This window comes from Indicator indicator, chromosome 15 (genome assembly GCF_027791375.1).
Source record: "Indicator indicator isolate 239-I01 chromosome 15, UM_Iind_1.1, whole genome shotgun sequence".
In the NCBI taxonomy this organism is placed as follows: Eukaryota; Metazoa; Chordata; class Aves; order Piciformes; family Indicatoridae; genus Indicator; species Indicator indicator.
In genome coordinates this window covers 9,110,258-9,127,416 of record NC_072024.1, presented here as the reverse complement: position 1 = coordinate 9,127,416, position 17,159 = coordinate 9,110,258, and the positions used below count along the sequence as shown (strand labels likewise).

Below are 17,159 nucleotides of genomic sequence, written 5' to 3'. Positions count from 1 at the left end.
AGAATCCCAGTGGCTTCTTGCATCCCAGATTGGGCAGAAACTTCTTCGGATGCATCTGGAAAACAGTTTTAAAAAGCAGTCCAGGTTTGAAAAAATGTTTTTGTGAATGGAAGTTTAATCATTTTGAAGAGTAGAAAATTGTTTCATAAGAATGTACACTTGTAAAATTAATTGTATAGCATCGAATTAGCAGTTGTAAGGAGATAACTGAATGGGGAAGTACTCACGAGCGTGGATGATTAGAGGAGAACAGGGAACACATGAGAAATTACAGGGAAAGTGCGAGGCCAATTAGTACAGCAAGGCTCATTTTCTTTTAGTGCTTATTTCACACACACATACACACACACCTCTCCTGAGGCCATGTCATTATTTTCCAAATGGCATTGGCCTCTTCTTGTGTGGTGGTATCGGCCAACGCTAATGATTTTCTCCTGTCACTGAACGCTTGCTTGCATTCTCCTCTTTCATTCTCCTGATCATCCTCTTCTCTGTTTTGGTGCCCACATTAGACTAATTGTACCTTTGATCTGCAACTGTTACACGCGCAGCTGCTCAGCATTGTCTGTGACTCTGAAACCTGAAAATTAGAAAAAACAGCAATTAAAGTGATGCTCTACCAAAAAAGAACAAAAAGAAAAGAAAAGAAAAAAAAAAAAGGAAACCCAGCATGATTCAGTTTAGCCAAGCTAGAGTAGATACTATCCCAGAGAATTTTGGTTTGGCTGGACAGTTAAACAGATCCTTTTTATTTGGCAGGAGATAACAAATGGATTTTTGTGAGCAAAGTAATAGTTGCCCAGAACAACTTCTGAGAACAGAAGTGTGGTTTTGGCCTTTGATCCAAACTTCAGTCAGGTCCTCCTATCCCTCAGCACTCACCCACATATGCTGAGTTCCTTCCATTAGAGGGCTTTGTAGAGACATCATCATGTGCAGTGATAAATCTCAGACCTGGTGCATGCTTTTAGCAGAGACTGAATTTTGTTTTTTTTAGAACAGTCTTTGCCAGGTCTGAGGTTACAAAAGCCTTTTAGGGATCACCTCATTAAGATAATTGAACATCTGTGTAATTCCTTCTTTCTCTCTATATGGCATGGATTATTAAGCTGTATTTTCATGTGGCACTTGAGCCATTTTGCCTGGCAACTTACAGGAGCAAATGGCAGAATGGTTTGAAAAATAAAAGGATTGAATTATTCGATGTTTGTAAGGAAGAATTTCAGCTATCTGACATCAGGATTAAATATGACTGGCATCTGTTTGCAAAACAGTGAAAAGCCATGCTTAGTTGTGCACAGCCTGCGCATATGACCTCTGCAGGAATGCCTTTAAAGAATAGGAAGAAAATAGCTACACAATGGCATGAGCTTGTGCCAGAGGCAATGCTCTTCTTAAAAGCATGTGTAGTTGCCTTTTCATAGTTGAATAATATGGTCAGTACTGTTTTCCAGAATGAATTGATACAGTATCACAGTATATCAGAGGTTGGAAGGGACCTCAAGAGATCATCAGGTCCAACCCCCCTGCCAGAGCAGGATCACCTAGGATAGTTTGCACAGGAACGCATCCAGGTGGGTTTTGAAAGTCTCCAGAGAAGGAAACTCCATAACCCCCCTGGGGAGCCTGTTCCAGTGCTGTCACCCTCACTGTAAAGAAGTTTCTCCTCATGTTGAGGCAAAATCTTCTGTGTTCTAGTTGGAACCCATTGTTCCTTGTCCTATCACTGTGTACCACTGAAAAGAGCCTGGCCCCTTCCTCCTGACACACACCCCTCAGATATTTATAGACATTGATCAGATCCCCTCTCAGTCTTCTCTTCTCCAGACTAAATATTCCCAGGGATCTCAGTTTCTCTTCATAGGGGAGATGCTTAAGTCCCCTAATCATCCTCGTGGCTCTCTGTTGGATTCTCTCCAGCAGGTATCTGTCTCTCTTGAACTGGGGGAGCCCGAAACTGGACACAGTATTCCAGGTGTGGTCTCACCAGGGCAAAGTAGAGAGGTAGAAGAACTTCCCTCAAACTAACTGGACACACCTTTCTTGATACATCCCAGGATCCCATTGGCTCTCTTGGCCATACCTTTGTGTAAATCCATAATTTCATTTACTCAAAGGAAAGATGAGCTGCTGACTTTCTGCAAACCTGGATGGTTGGAGGCAGTTCAGCAGCAGGAGTTTTCTTGTGGCCTGCAGAACACCCTTGTTGTCGTAGGTAGCGATATCTGTAACGGTACAACAAACAGGACTTTGGCCTGATGATTTATGCAAGGACAAAGGATGATAAAGGTAGCTAGGTTATATAGTACAGCTTTGGCTGCTTATTATAGCAAGCAGTGTTACTAAAGGGAAATAAACATGTTTCCATTCTCAGGAGCCAATTACCAAGAATACAGGGAAAAACAGTACATTTCACAAATTGTAGAATGCCTCTTTCTTGCCTTGACCTTTGTGCAAAAGCTGCACTGCCAAAGCCTCCCTCACTGCCTAATGCCCTCTAATCTCTGTGTCAGGGCCTTATCCATCCAGGACCTGGATGGAACTGCTGAATGGGTGGTTCACAGGAGTTACAGATTTTTCCAGACGCAGGAATGGATTCAGCAGTGCCAGGGCTTGTATTGTGTGGGACCTCCTGAAACAGATATGCTGTAATAATTTTTATTCCTTCCTACCGGGATGAATTCCAAGCCAGTAAAAGGCAAACTGAATTAATTCAACGAAGGCATATGCCACTGGAAACTGTTTACATTTCTTAGCAAAAATGGAGTTTTCTGGTCCATTTTTTAAGCTTTTCCACTCCCCCCACCCCTCCAAAGTACAGCATATGGTGGGTACTGTACAAGGCTATGCTACTGACACTACCAAGCCTCAACATTCTTACTTTGGAAAAGAGTGAACTGCTGACTATTTTTTGATATCGTAATATTTTGTTAGTGAGGCTGTAAAGGCTGAGATTTATCCTATTTTTCATTTGTATGTTCCTCAGCTCTTTTTCCAACCTACCCAGAGTGCTGCCTTTTCTTAGACTCTTCTACTAAGATACTCAAGAGACAGGCACCAGCTCTCTAGCTGTGCTGCTGTATTTGGCCCAAGCATCATTCTATTACAATTTTTATTGGCATTTCTATGCTTAAGGTCTCTCAACACTTAAGCAGTGGAAAACACCTAAGACTTTTTCTTCAAAGCCAGCATAGGAACAGTCTCTTTTTTTGCTGAAGCACATCATTGGTTGGACATTCCCAAATGGAATTTAAGGGCCAGACATCAGCATGCAGGAATGACATTTGCTATTCTGGCTCTCAGCATACTGAACGTTTTCTTATCTTCACATCTGTGGTACAGGGAGTTGGCAGGGTCAGATAAGTGTATTCTCCACAGTAGACTGACTAAGAGAAGCACTGTGAGCACTGCAGAATTTAATAGTGTGCGTTGGGACTCCAGCCCATGCTGTGCTTACAATGGAATTTAATTTTCTTCCCATGCAAACACAGACATATGTTTTTGTGTTGAAATGTGTGGAGGTGAAACTAAACAGAATACTGTCCTTGGAGAGAAATGAAGCAACACCCTAATGGATGTAAGGTGGTGGAACTGCTTAGCTCTCCTAGGAAGTTTTATTACACTGCATGGTTTTTGCTTTGTCCTCTTTACCATTCTGATTAGTAACACCTCACAGGCTTAATTTTTCCATGCTCTTAAATGCTTTGAAATGCACTGATAAAAATGATGCCTCAGGGCTTTTGATTTTTTTCAAGTTTGGCAAATGCAGAGAATGAGTTTCACTCTGATTTTGGGGTTGTTCTTTTCCTTACTCTTTGCTAGTCATGGAAATCAAAGACCTGTCTTTAAAATGGTATGTTGTGTATTATCAGTAAGCTGTGAAGACGAAAGCTCACCACATGCTCAAGACACAACGTTGTGTGCCCATTCTGCAAAGTGGCACTGTTGGTAACCTCAGTAGCCTTGGTTACTGAAGTTGGAGACAACTGGCTACTCACATCTCTTTTGATCAGTTCTACACTCAGTGCACGTTCACTTCCCCCAAACATCCCTCTGATTAGCACCTCATTTAGGCTGCTTGCTAAAGGGCATTACCTCCATCAGCCTACTTCTTAAAACTAGAAAGATTTCTTGCTGGGCTTGCAGCAGCCTGCAGCCTTGCTCTGTTTTCAGCACTCAGGCAAAAGCATTTACAATTAACCTTTACTTCCATATTAGTTGAATTTTACTCCTGCCTATAGAGGAGCATAATCTAAATGCTATTAAAATAGAGTATGACTTCATATTATGTGACATCTGGTGACTTCCAATTATCTGTGTTTTGCCTGCCTATGGTGAAAAGGCAATTATGTTCTTCTGGTAGGATTTGCAGCAGTTTCAGAAGATACAATAATACAATACTGAACAAGGGCAAGGAAGCACATTGGTAAGGAAAGACTCACACAGGCTAAAAAGTAGAAGTCAAGTGTGTATATTTCAATCCTCATTGAAATCTGAAGCTGTTTACAGTAATCCTTTCCCATTACATCCTGTTGACAGGTATTGATCAACTACTGCCTGTTTGTTAGGAAACATGAACAAGATACAGAATCCGCTTCTGTATTTTTCTTTTATCATTCTATCTAAACCAATTTATTCATCAAGCCTACGTTAATTGGCACAAATTAGGTGTCTTTTAAAATATGTTGATACTGTGTCTATGCTCACTGGCTGTAGTACTTGCAAAACCTCCAGATATTCATTCTATATATGATACAGGAATTTTAACGAGATGTCGTGTGAGAGTGAAACAGAGTTACTCGGCCAAATCTCAGGATATTGACCAACTTTAATTTTGTTCAAAAGCTGTGGCATAATCATTTCTTCTGTCAGTTACAACATATCCTATCCATTCATTCTCCCATCCATCTTGACAATCCATATGCTAAAAAGTGCTTTTGTATGCAGTAACTCGCCAGATTGTGACAATTCTGCAAATGATATGACATGACACCCAACATGTTGAGGATTTTTTATTTTAAGATAGTTACCAAGAAATGTATTTCTGAAGTATTACACTAAGCTTTGCAAACAGGGCTGTCCTGTAGTGTTGAGAAACAGAGTGCATTTATCTGCAAACACTGATGACCAAGCAAGGTGTTTACTTTCTTACCTGGGTTAAATGACTTGTTAGGGTACCTCACATCTGATAATAGGCACTTGCACAATAGAGTCCTAACATTTTCTATGAGACTGTAATTAAAGGCAGCAGTAAAATCCAAGCCATATGTGGCAATAAACACCATACTTTTGTGCTCTCATGTCTCAGACTGAAGACAAATGGAGTTCCACCCTGCATCTAGAAGATCCTTGCTCTGTTTACTCATACCATGTAAAATGGACAATCTATTTGTTTTTCTTACACATTTTTCCATCCAGTAATTCTCTTTCCGTTTAGTGACTGTTTTCGTTATGTGTTTAACACACAGCTGACAAGAACAGTTCCAGCATGGCCACAAGACCTTCTCCTGGTAAAATGGAATGGATCATCCCTCTTATTGTGGTCTCAGCACTGACTTTCATGTGCCTCATTCTTCTCATTGCTGTGCTTGTCTACTGGAGGTAAGCCTGTTTCCTTTTGATTGGAAAATGATTATAATTTAAAACACATTTCAGGTAATGTTTTTTAATGTGGTCCTGTGTTTTTTAGTTCATTAGATGTTACAGTGATAGATGCAATGAATAACACTGGAAGCTAGAACAGCTCTGCGGGTTAACTATTCTGCTGACTTAAATATTGATTTTTGTGTCATGAAAATCAGCTTGATAGAGCTCCAACGATGGTAAAGCCAGCTGTAAGGCTGGCAAATATTTTCACAATTTGTCCCTCTAATATACCTATGAAAAGATATCTTTGTATTGGCCTTCAGGAAAGGTCATCATGGGAGAAAAGCCCAGTGAGACTGGGCTTGATTCCATGGGCGGTTTGCTACAGACTTCCACTGTGATCTTAAGCAGCTCCTTTCTTCCACTGACTGTGCTTCAAGAAAGAAGGATAAGCTTGTTTCACTTTACATAGCAATGCTGAGTAGGAGTTCAGTAGCATTAGCGAGGTGTTAGAAGCACAGCCTGCAAGATCTTGAAAGTAAAGGTTGCCTCTCACAAAGAGATGCTGTCCTTTACACCAGTGGGCATTGTGCAGTGGTGGAGACGAGGGCTAGCACCAACAAAACTACATGCATTTGGTTTAGAGTAAATGAAAATCTGCAGCAACTTCTTGTGCTAGAACCAGAACCCAAAGACACCTCATTTGTCTGGTAGCAAAAGTTAATCAGAGATTATTAGTCTTGTAGAAGATGATTAGGGATTATTTAAAAATCTGATTAAATGCCACACAGAAAAAGTTATCCTTGATGGAGGAATAGAAGTCCAAGAATCATTATATTTGCCGGATGGCTTTAAGAACTACCAAGCTGGTTTTCAGTGTACCCATTTCACTGACAATTTATAGGCCAAATTGTAGAGGTTGGGAATATTCAAAGAATATTAATAAATAGATGACAATAGTCTTGTGAAAATAGTTTCTATTAACATTTGCAAGTAATGAACATCATTGTAGTGAGACACTAAAATCGCAGTGATCTGTGTACAGAAGCTGAAATTGAAAAGATTGTGAAGAGCCCATTTTAGTGGCCTATCCTTCAATATATTTTCTTCATTTGAAGGACTAAACTTGGTGATACCTACACCAGGCAAGCCCTTGAAGGATGTGGTATATCCTGACACATGTAATGGCAAGCTTGTAGTACTTCTCTTGCATTGATGCAAAATGCTCTTCTAAGGAGGAAAGGTTTTGAAATAAAATGCTAACAGCTATTACCAAGAAGAATGTCAGTACCATCTTATTGTTTGGAAAACATTTCCATTTCCTGAAATTTCACTAATGGATGTAGAAAAGTAATTGCAAAACTAGCATTTAATTCACTCAGAGTAACAATACCATCCCTGGGAAGATACTGAAGTATCTACTGGCATAGTGACCAAGACTTAGAGACTCAATTTTGATAAATATAGCTTCTGCTATGGATCATAGCATTACTGAAGTCCAAAATCATGATATGTTAATTAAAGTTAAATACTTTTTATCTTCAAAATTATTAGCTGTCTACCTCATAAAAAAATTATTTGCTTCATGATAACCAACATGCAGATAAATCCAGGAAGATGCAGGAACAATGACTTCAGCTGAAACCAAATTACTTTTCCAGTGATGTTTGTTATTTTGCATATGGACAGTAATTGGTTCTTATCTGCTCTCCATAGTACGCATGAGTACATCAGTGGCTTTGGTGAAATTATGAGCATTGTCATTAATACCCTTGACAGCAGTGGATCAATTTTTTTGATACTGAAAAAATGTGGAGATTTAAAATTTAGTATAGACATAGAAAGTATGCCATGAAGGAATCAAAGCTTTTGATAAATATGAGAAACAAATCAAGTTTGTTTATTGAGGAACAATAAGTAAATTGCACTCCTTTATCCTCCTTCATAGTTCTGAGGATTTTTTAGCAAATTCAGAGGCTGTACAGAAGAAGTAAACTTACGTTTAAGGTTAAATCAACAAGCAACTAGAGCACAAATTGTCCACAGTAACATTTCACATTGTGCAGACCATGTCACTGAAGTGGCAACACAGCATTTTGTGTGCCCTTTTCAGTGCGATTTCCTTTCCTTAGGAAAAATAAAATGTTTGTCTCTGTGAATGTTTTAAAGAAAGGAAAAAACAGATCCTCAAACACTGCGGAGTCTAATTTACAAGTTTGAGAGGAACAGTGATCTGGATTTTCAGGGAGAAATACTTAGCTTAAAATGTAATGGGCAACATATGGAATAATTTGCTAAATAACACCATCAAAGCAAATGGCATGAAAACGAGTTTGAGACAGATTTTTCAGTCAGGGAAACATGGTACTGAAGTGCACAGCAGAGAAGCACTTGTTATGAAAGGATAACCCTCAAGGGGACAGGCGTGCTGGACCAAGGGGTCCTCTTTTGCACAGCAGTTCTTTGTTTTGGTGTGAGAAAAAGCATTACAAAACAAAACCCAGAGAACTAGAAAATGCAAAAGAGACATAGTTACCCTTTGGCAATACATTCTGAGGGTAAAACAAATGATATTTTCACTTTTGCGTTTTTGAGCATTTGTGGGATTAGATGATTTGAGACCAGAGGTGACATAAGTAGAACAATGAAGCAGAGAGAAGCCTTCTGCTTGTTTGCACTGCATCGAAGCCCAATTATCCAGGGACCAAAATAAGGATTAGGGATGGTGCTTGTGAAGGTTTGGCAAAGCATTTATCTCTGTTTGGATCCTTTGTAACTCGTTCTGTGATACAGCAATGAAATAAGTTTTGTGATGATGTCTTGTTGTAAGGAAGCTTTGTTTTCTGTTCCCTTTATTTGAAAAGGAGAGTGATAGGAAGCAGTCATTGTTCAATGAAGCTTTTCCTGTCTTTATCTGTGGAGTTTCCATGCTGTGTTCATTAGAGACTTCTTGTAATTGAATATATTTGGAAATGATCTGTGCTGTTTCTGAGCAAGTCTCCCTTACTTGCAGAGGTAATTTTCCATTCTCAGTTTCTTTTCCATGTGGATCCTGGACAAACGGCAAAAAGATATGATTGATGTTGAAAAGAAATGGTCACTTCCATCTTTTTAGCATGGTGGCCATCTCAGTAATGAAAATGGATGGAAACTTGCAGGCAAGCAGCAGCTTCTGCATTACCTTTCTACTAAAGTTCCCTGAATTCAGTACTTTTAATGGCACTGCTGTGCAAAGAGGACTATGTCATTTTAAGTTGGTAGAGTGGAAAATAAACTAGGTCAGCATAATGAAGCTGCAAAAATGGTGCTGCCTTTTATCCCAGAACAATGAGGAGAGCACTATTGCAGGGTGACCAGGAGCCACAACGTCTGCTGGGGCTGGTTGGCAGTTGGGCTTCCTGGGCAGACGGAACAATGATGGCTGTAGTTTAAGTTTGCTTCTGTGCATCTTTGATTCCTCTTGAGGAAAAGCTGGCCTGGCTGATCCTTGAGCTGTCATGGGCACAATGAAGAGGACTGTTGCTCCCAGGAGCTCTGGTGATGAAACTGATTTCTTTTAGCATGGAGTTGATAATTTGACTCTTAGCAGACTGAAAAATGAGATCAGATCCTCGTTTTACTCAACATGTAGATTCACCATTTGCTTCTGCAGTGGCACAGTGGTATTTCTTTTTATGCTTTCATTCCTTTTGTACTGGTTCCTGAAATTGTGTACTGTAGGGACACAACTAAGTACTTCTGACAACTGTTCACTGAGATTTCAGGATCTTTCACTGGAGCACTACCAGCTCATCTAGAGCCTGTTAAAACACGTGCATTGTGAGTTGCAGCTTCCCAAGCGCATTATTTTTGCGTTTCTGGGCATTTGTTTTGCATCTGTGATTTTTATACCCAGACTCAGGATCATGACATCCTTCTGCAGTTCTTCAAGGTCAGTTTAAGATTTAACATGGATTGTCTGCAGCCTTTGCTACTGTTACTCTCACAGCCTTTTCTATGAGCCCTGAGAATTGCAGTGTGTGTTTGGTGATGACCTCCAAACTATTTAGGGATTGAGTATGACTTCGGGTTTGGGAGTGTTTTTTGCAGCAAGGCAAGTTCCTATAGCATGTTGAGCCATACTATGGCTTGAAATGTGTATTTTCTGGGAATTCCACTATCTTCTCTTGCAAATTGAACAAGTCCTTAGTATTGACACTTCAAGGGAAACCCAGGGTCAGTGCCACCTTCTGTTTCGCAGAGAGGTTCAGGAGGGTGACTGGTGATGAGAAATCAATTAAAATCCTTTGATACACGTTGAGTTCTGTTATTTTAGAAAAAAATAACATATTTTGGGAGTGACTGGTGACCTTCCACTAGTTTCCATTCTGATTTTTAATCTAAACACTACAATGCTATAGAGTGTGATTTCAAAGGAAAAAATAAGGAGAGAATATTAAGAAGCAATTAAGATTTTAGAGTTTAGCCAACAGCAACTTTTAAATGGGAACTAAATTATAGCTATTTCTCATTTTCAGCTGAAAGAAGAAATTAATTCACAACTATATCTGGAGAGTTTTCTTTTCCTTTCTTTTGAACAGATACCATAATTCACCTCTGAATTATTGCTGCCATCAACATTGTGATCCCAAAGACAAAGAGGGAATATTGTATTGCATTTCTTATTAAATCAAGCTGTTTATACAGTGCTAATATGTTTACATTCAGGAGGGATTTTTGGAACAACACAGCTGCTGCCTTTCAAAGAGCAAGCAAGCTTGCATTGCTTGTTTATAGTCATGTGTATATATGAGACAGCTTGGGAAAAAGATGCCTTTAATTTTCCTTAGGCAAAACCTTGTGGAATTTAGCAGACAGTGAGTTTTCTTAGAATTTTGTTAAGCATCCTGTTGAACTGAACAAAATCCTTGGGGTGGGTCCTATGGCAGAGCCTCATACTTTTCTGGCGGTGCCTTTCTGTGCAGAAGAAATGACATTGAGCACCAGCAGATGTGGGCTCTTTTTCTGACTCGATCATTGATTTTTCTCTGTGACCCAGGGCCAAGTCACTTACGGTTTGACAGTATTGTTGTTGAACTCTGTGTCAAAGACCTCACCGAGCACAAGCTCAGGTGTTCAGTATTTCAGCATCTGAGTCTGTCACTGGTAAAATAACACTGAAGAAGGTTGGTCAGTTGTCTTTGTAAATCAGTTTGCAATATAGAAATGAAAACTGCAACATAAGACCAAGGATTATTGTAGTTACCATGCCTTGGGAAACCACATTTTAGTATTAAACACTGGAGAACTTGCACAGCTCCACGGCTAAGACAGTGTTAAAACTTCATTGTGGGGGAAAAACAAAACAAAACAAAAAACTTCTGCCTGTAGTGGGTTGTGGAAAGTGCTGAAATTGTTATTTGAAACTATCTCTAGGTTTTATTTTATGAGTACCCAATGTTTTGTTCATCTACTGTACTGATTGAAAAAGGAATATTGCAGATTTACAGACCATTGTAAAATTGCTTGCTTACAATGATAAAACCTGTTCTCAGCTTACTCTAAAATATTTGTGATTCTGCTCATTTTATTACTTGTGGAGGGTGCTAGGTGGTAATACTGAGAGCCTGCATGTTGATTTTAACAATGCCTCAGGTGCACTTGCATGAGTATTTCAGCAGCAGCGGTTCAAGTGGCTTCCTCCATTCCTGCCCTTGTTCTGCCCTCTGTGATACCAATGCAAATGTTTGTGCAACCATGTGAGGAGCTGGATTGAGAAATAATCCATGTTTAAAAAAAAAAAAAAAAAGGAGAGAGACTTCTGTGCCCTGATTTAGGACAGATTAGTTCCCAGTCTCTCTGGTTCATGAAGGAACCAGAGTTGTAGCAGCGTAACTGAGGGACCAGCACAAGGCAGGAATGAGCGGGAGGGATGGGGATGCTCATGCTCACACTGCCCCCAGGGATTGCTGAGGACTGCATCCAGGCATTTGTGCTCAGCTTGAAATGGCAGTGCCCCAGAACACAACTTGTGTCATCACAGGCAGTAAGGTGAATTAGCCGACAAGGGCAAGAGATTTCCTAAGCCGGGAGACAGGCAACACCCCAGGGAGACAAGGAGAAGTGTGGAGGTGAGTGGCACGCCTGAAACCTCTTGCAGCTTCCATCTCCTTTCTAGTGACCAGATGTGCCCTGCTCACGCTGAACAGGGCATGCCTTTATTTTCCTCTGAGAATGGCCACATCTAGTCTCATATGATGACAAGCATTCTCAGAAGCATAGGGACAGGGAAAGTGGTATGCAGCCTGGCCTGATTCAGGGTCCTCTGATCTCTCTGCTTCAACCCAGGCAATGCAGGGAAAGCATTTCAGCTTTTATTGCAGAAGATCCAGGTTGTAATTGATTTTGCCAGTGCTAGAGATAGAAGTACTGAAATACTAGGCCCCTTTGTGTGCTGTACCTCAAAGTGCTGCTCGTTTTCATGAAAGGGGAGTAGTCCTAGCCTTCTTATCCCAACGTGGGGAACCAAGCTCATCCTTTGTGTTGATGGCAGGCAGTTTGCTTTCAAGCCTGAAGCTTAGGACAGCTGCCGGTTGCTTGTTCTAGCTGTTGGTATCATTCTTCAAGCGCTCGTCATTCTTCCATTACGAGGACAATCAATATGAAAACTTCCCTGACAGCATCTGTGCTCTTTCATCCAGCAATGCACAGCCTGAGGTGAGGAGGGGAGAGACCACAAGCAGATCCACTAACGCCAAATCATAGTGTGCCACTGCTGTTCCTCCCGTTGTCCGCCCGTAGGCTTTTATCTTCTCTTGTAGTGAGCTGAAAAGGCTCCAGCCCAGCTGTTTGCAAGAGTGGTGGGGCACCAAGGTCTCCTCTGTGCATGGAGGGCTGAGGTAGGTGAGTGCAGCTGTGTGCAGTGGCGGCTGGGACCTTGCACCCTGCCGTTCCTTTGCAACTTCTTGTTCAATAACCATTTCCCAAAAGGCTACTTTAGGGCCTTTCAGAAATCACAGGAGTTGTCAGTTGTTATAGTAACGGACCCCCTGTTGCTGAATTGGCCCTGAGATGCCCATTTGGGCTTTCAAACAGCCTAACTCATGCTCATTAGACAAAAAAAAAAAGAGAGAGAGACAGATTTGCAGATGGGAAGTTGTTTTTTTAAGCATGCTGGATGATCTGTTAAGAGGTAGACTGTGGAAAGGGGCATGTTCTCTCATTATATGCCTGTTACTTTTAGTCTTCTTTAATTAACACTAGATTTACTTCTTCTTGTAAACCAGAACTCTGCAAGATTTCCCTTACCTCACTGGTGAGGCCAGTGAGCTGACACTTTACAAACACATAATTTTTGCCTCGAGAAAGAAAAGAAGTTACAGAGGGATTTGCCAAGCTTAAATGCAGATCAGTGGTGATTTCCTGAACTATCAGGATATCTACAAAACTCAGAAAATGGTACTTCTAATCCTAATTATACGGGAGCAGGAGCAGCACCAAGAATCAGTAAGCACATTTCGACACAGGAATGTCCCATTTCAAGGAAATAGCACAGTCTAATTTCTGTTTCAGGTTTAAATCTGAGTAGTTGCACTGATGTTAGCAGAGTGAGTCTTGTATACCTGGTATCAGCTAGATCAACCCTTGTCCTTGTGAATTTGAGTCTGCATTACTAAAGAACCTGCATCACTTTAAATGAGTTCTCAAGAGCACGCAATTGCATTAGCAAGTTACTTCTTACTGGGTATATGAAGCCAATTTCTTCCTGTGTCACGTGTCCAGCCTTCACCTGAATTTCATGAATCAGTGTTCTCTTCTCAGCTGTGCTGTAAATGAAAAGCAAACCCAGATCTGAAGCAGGCTGGTGTATCTCCAGGTGTAAATAAGGGAGGACTATGTTTTTTCTTGTGCAGTGTGCCTTTGCCATGAGGAAACTGGTCAAACCACATGGGCAGCCAGGGTTGTTATCAGAGAGGGGAAGCAAGAGCTCTTGAGCATGAAAAGGGTCTGCAAGCAATACATGATCTTCTGCACCCGTTGTGCTGGAGATGACAAGTCTTTGGTTTAAATTGCAGCAACAGAGAGCTTTAGGTTTGACGTTGGAAAGAGGTTCGTGATAGGAAAGACAATAAAGAAGTGGTCTACAGAATGTCCATCATTTCTTGGTTCCAAAACAAGGTTAAGCAGCCATTCATCAGGAACACCACAGGAATCATTGATCCTGAACAAGAGCTTCGAGGCCTGCTCTTCACAGCTCTGCAGTGTGGGCTTTAAAGCACACATGCAAGCGTGAGGAGGAGGAATGGCCATAGCGTGATGAATTGCCCTGCAAATCACAGACTAGAAGCCTGAAAAAGCATTTGAAAGACACAGTTTAAAGGCATCATGTTTAAAGTGAATAAATTGAAGCCAATAAAAAAGCACATCTACAAATTGTGAGGAGGAGAGAGGGAGGGCTCTAGCTTTGGAGAGAGAGTGAGAGGAAGATACAAATGGGCAGGAAAGAAACTGCAAAGGCAGCTTGCAGAGGACAACTGTGTCAGAAGACCTGCAGGCTGGTGGAAGAAAATCTGTTTGGAGTTTTGTTCCATCTGTTCTGCTGCAGCAGGGAGCCTAAAAGCAGGGAAGAGCTAAGAGTATAACAATTACTGAAAGTTTGAAAACAAAACAACAGAGAAGGGGTTGGTATAGCTGATCCATTGTGTGTTATCTAAGGCACTGTCCATACTGCATGTGTTAATACTGCCCCTCAGCAGCATGAGGCCACCCCTCACACTCAGGGTGACTCAATCTAGATATCCTTGAAGAGGTTGTTCTATGAAAGTATTTTCTTGCAGAGGACACAGGAAATGGAAATTGCTTGAAGAACCAAGATTGCACAGCTGTGAATCCACCCATCCCAGTGCCAGCGGTCCTGGTGTCCACTGGATTGTGATACTTAATAACAGTAGCTTTCAATGAGAACTCATATTCTGAAACTGTGAGTGTTCCTCAGCTCCTGGCATGTTTGTACCATGTGGATCAGTTGCGTGAAGATCTTTTCTGCAGGCACTTTTATGGATGTGGCTGCTGAACTTAGTGGGAGCCCAGATCTGCATCACCTTTATTTTAAAAGATAATGTCAAGCATGCAATCATAAGTGAAACAACAGCAGAATATGTGCTTCAGTTGTGGAAGCATAGAATTCAAAATATCATGTTGATGACCTTGAAAATTCCCAAGCAAAAAAAAAAAAAAAAAAGTATACCTTTTTTACTTCCGATTGATTGTACCATGTGTGCTATAAGAGCCTAGACATTTAGGCTGTGCTTTGCCCACAGGCCCACACAGACCTTCCATAAAGGGGGTGAAGTTTATGCACAAGGTAGCAAGTTAGAAAACTGCTGTTGACACAACTCCTTGCTGCTTTGTTTAGACGTGTAACGATATTTCTCCACCGTTTCTGGAAATACTTTCTTCTGAAGAGAGCAAAGGGGAGCAGGCAAGGGCAGCTGAGGTCAGGCAAGGAGGGATCTGTGGCACAGATGCAATTGATCTTTCTGTTTTGTTTCTGTGGAACTAATTAAATGGATTAATTGCAGACATTTTTTTTCTGGAAATGCCTTCCCCAGTGCTGCAGTAATGGTGAGGTCTTGAAGTAAAAAACAAGATTTTATCTGGCCAGTAAGTGGATTAAAGGCAATAGTTTACAAGGCAGAAGCTTGAATGAATATTTTTTAAATACTCAATTGTTCTAGTTAAGCTCCATTAGGAATGGTTTGTAGGTGCTGAGAGATAGTATGCCATGAGGAATATGGGGTTTCTGATAAGCACAGTGATAGTGGATACCAGGTGGCACTGGTTTCTACTCATCTGTTAGGTCTTCTGGAAGGTATTCTGCAGGAAAGTTTCTTACAACTTTGAAAACTTTGAACTCTGGCCTGCAAAGCTATGACAGATACTTCAAAAACAAATTCTATAAATGCTTTTTGTGAAATTAAATCACTTGAAGAAAAAATCCCAAACTTTTCTTAACAAGATGGATGCATTCTTTCTCTGTTCCTCTTCTCAACTCAAAGAAACAATGGTAACCCATTGTTGTTTGATCTGTTGCTAGTTTATCTCTTTTCTATAATATTCTTAGTACGTACAAGTATGTGTTAAGTGTGTATACAGGTATATCTGGAGTAAACTCACGATCATAAACTGGTAGTTCAGAGCTAGAGGAATGTCTCAGACAAACTGTGAATGAAATATCCCACAATACGAGAAGATGTACCCAGAGGGAACAGTACACCTCTGCTGTGAAACTGTGAATTAACCACAGCCACCAGATAAATTATATTTTTTCTCTCTTCTTGTAACCATAAAATATAGCTATTGAAGGGCCCTGTGCTGTCCTAAGTCCCACAGCAGCATTTGGACTAACATTAGCACTAGCTATTTCACAGCATGATGTGGGCTGAGTGTAAAATTATAGGGTAAGAATATTAAATCAATTTAGCAATATTAACTGCTTGGATAAATAGTAGGAATCATCAGACTAGTAAAACAATGACAAGCAGGGGTGGACTTAATTTTGCTTTTCTTAAAACCTGTGCAGTTTGGGAAAAAACAACTCCTTGGAACACCAACGCATGTTGTGCTGCTATTACAAATGCTGCAAGTAGGAGAATTCATTCAGTTTATTGTAGAACACTGAGTTTGTTTGTTTAGAGGAAAACATTTCCTCTATTGCTATGAACAGCAGGTATTTTACTCTATTGACTTACAGGTTAAAATCCATTTGGGTTCTAGCTCATAAGCTGAAACAGGCGTAGGTGGCATGCCTGCATGGTTCATGATTGGTGGGTTGTTTCATGTTTTAGAAATCCTGTCTCTTCTGAAACAGAACAAAAATGTTTTGAAATATCTTACAAAGTGACATTTATCAAATAGAATAGAAATAAGCTCAGTTTGATTTTCTTAATATTGTGATGTTAAAAGAAAAAGAAAATAAATCAAAACATTTCTCAGTGACAAATGTTCTGTTCCCTGAAGACTCAAATTTGGGTTTTATTTTCCTTGTGATCAAATTATCAGTTACATGGATGTATTTCTGCACAGTGATTCACACTAAAACCAGTTTTTAACCACCATAAGAAAGTTTCCAGTGAGTGCTGGTAATATTCCTCATGTTTTGTAGCAGCTCAAGCTTATCTCCTTTGCTCCCATGTCAAATATGCTTTAAGCTGTTATGGATCGAGGCATGTTCTGTCACGCCACAGGCTGGACTCAAGGCTACAATGCTGAATACCTGCATTCTAAGTCATGTATAAAGGGATTTCTTCCCCTTTGCACAGTCATGAGGCTGGTGATCCAGGTGCTCCTCAGCTGGAGCAAATCCCTCACTAACTGTAGAGGGAGACAGGAAGTAAAGTTTGCCCCTGCTGATGGATATTTGGCATAAATTTGGGGTTTGAATGGGAATGAAAGAACAGCCCTCTGTAAGCAAGGCAGAGAGAGTGCATCTCCTAAACTCATGGGAAATTAATCTGTCAACCTCACAATTTACTGGGAGAAGAGCAGTTTATCAATGAACAGAATTTTATGCCACTAGAGAAGTGATCAAAGTA

General features: G+C 40.5%; 1 protein-coding gene across 1 annotated transcript in view; it reads left to right on the top strand.

Moving 5' to 3' along the window:
* Positions 1–17,159, top strand: part of PTPRG (protein tyrosine phosphatase receptor type G) — a 413,314-nt gene that overhangs the window by 340,554 nt on the left and 55,601 nt on the right. Inside the window, exon 13 of the mRNA XM_054387705.1 lies at positions 5,469–5,601. Within this exon, the coding sequence (XP_054243680.1) occupies positions 5,469–5,601 (133 nt within the window). The remainder of the gene's footprint in view (positions 1–5,468; positions 5,602–17,159) is intronic.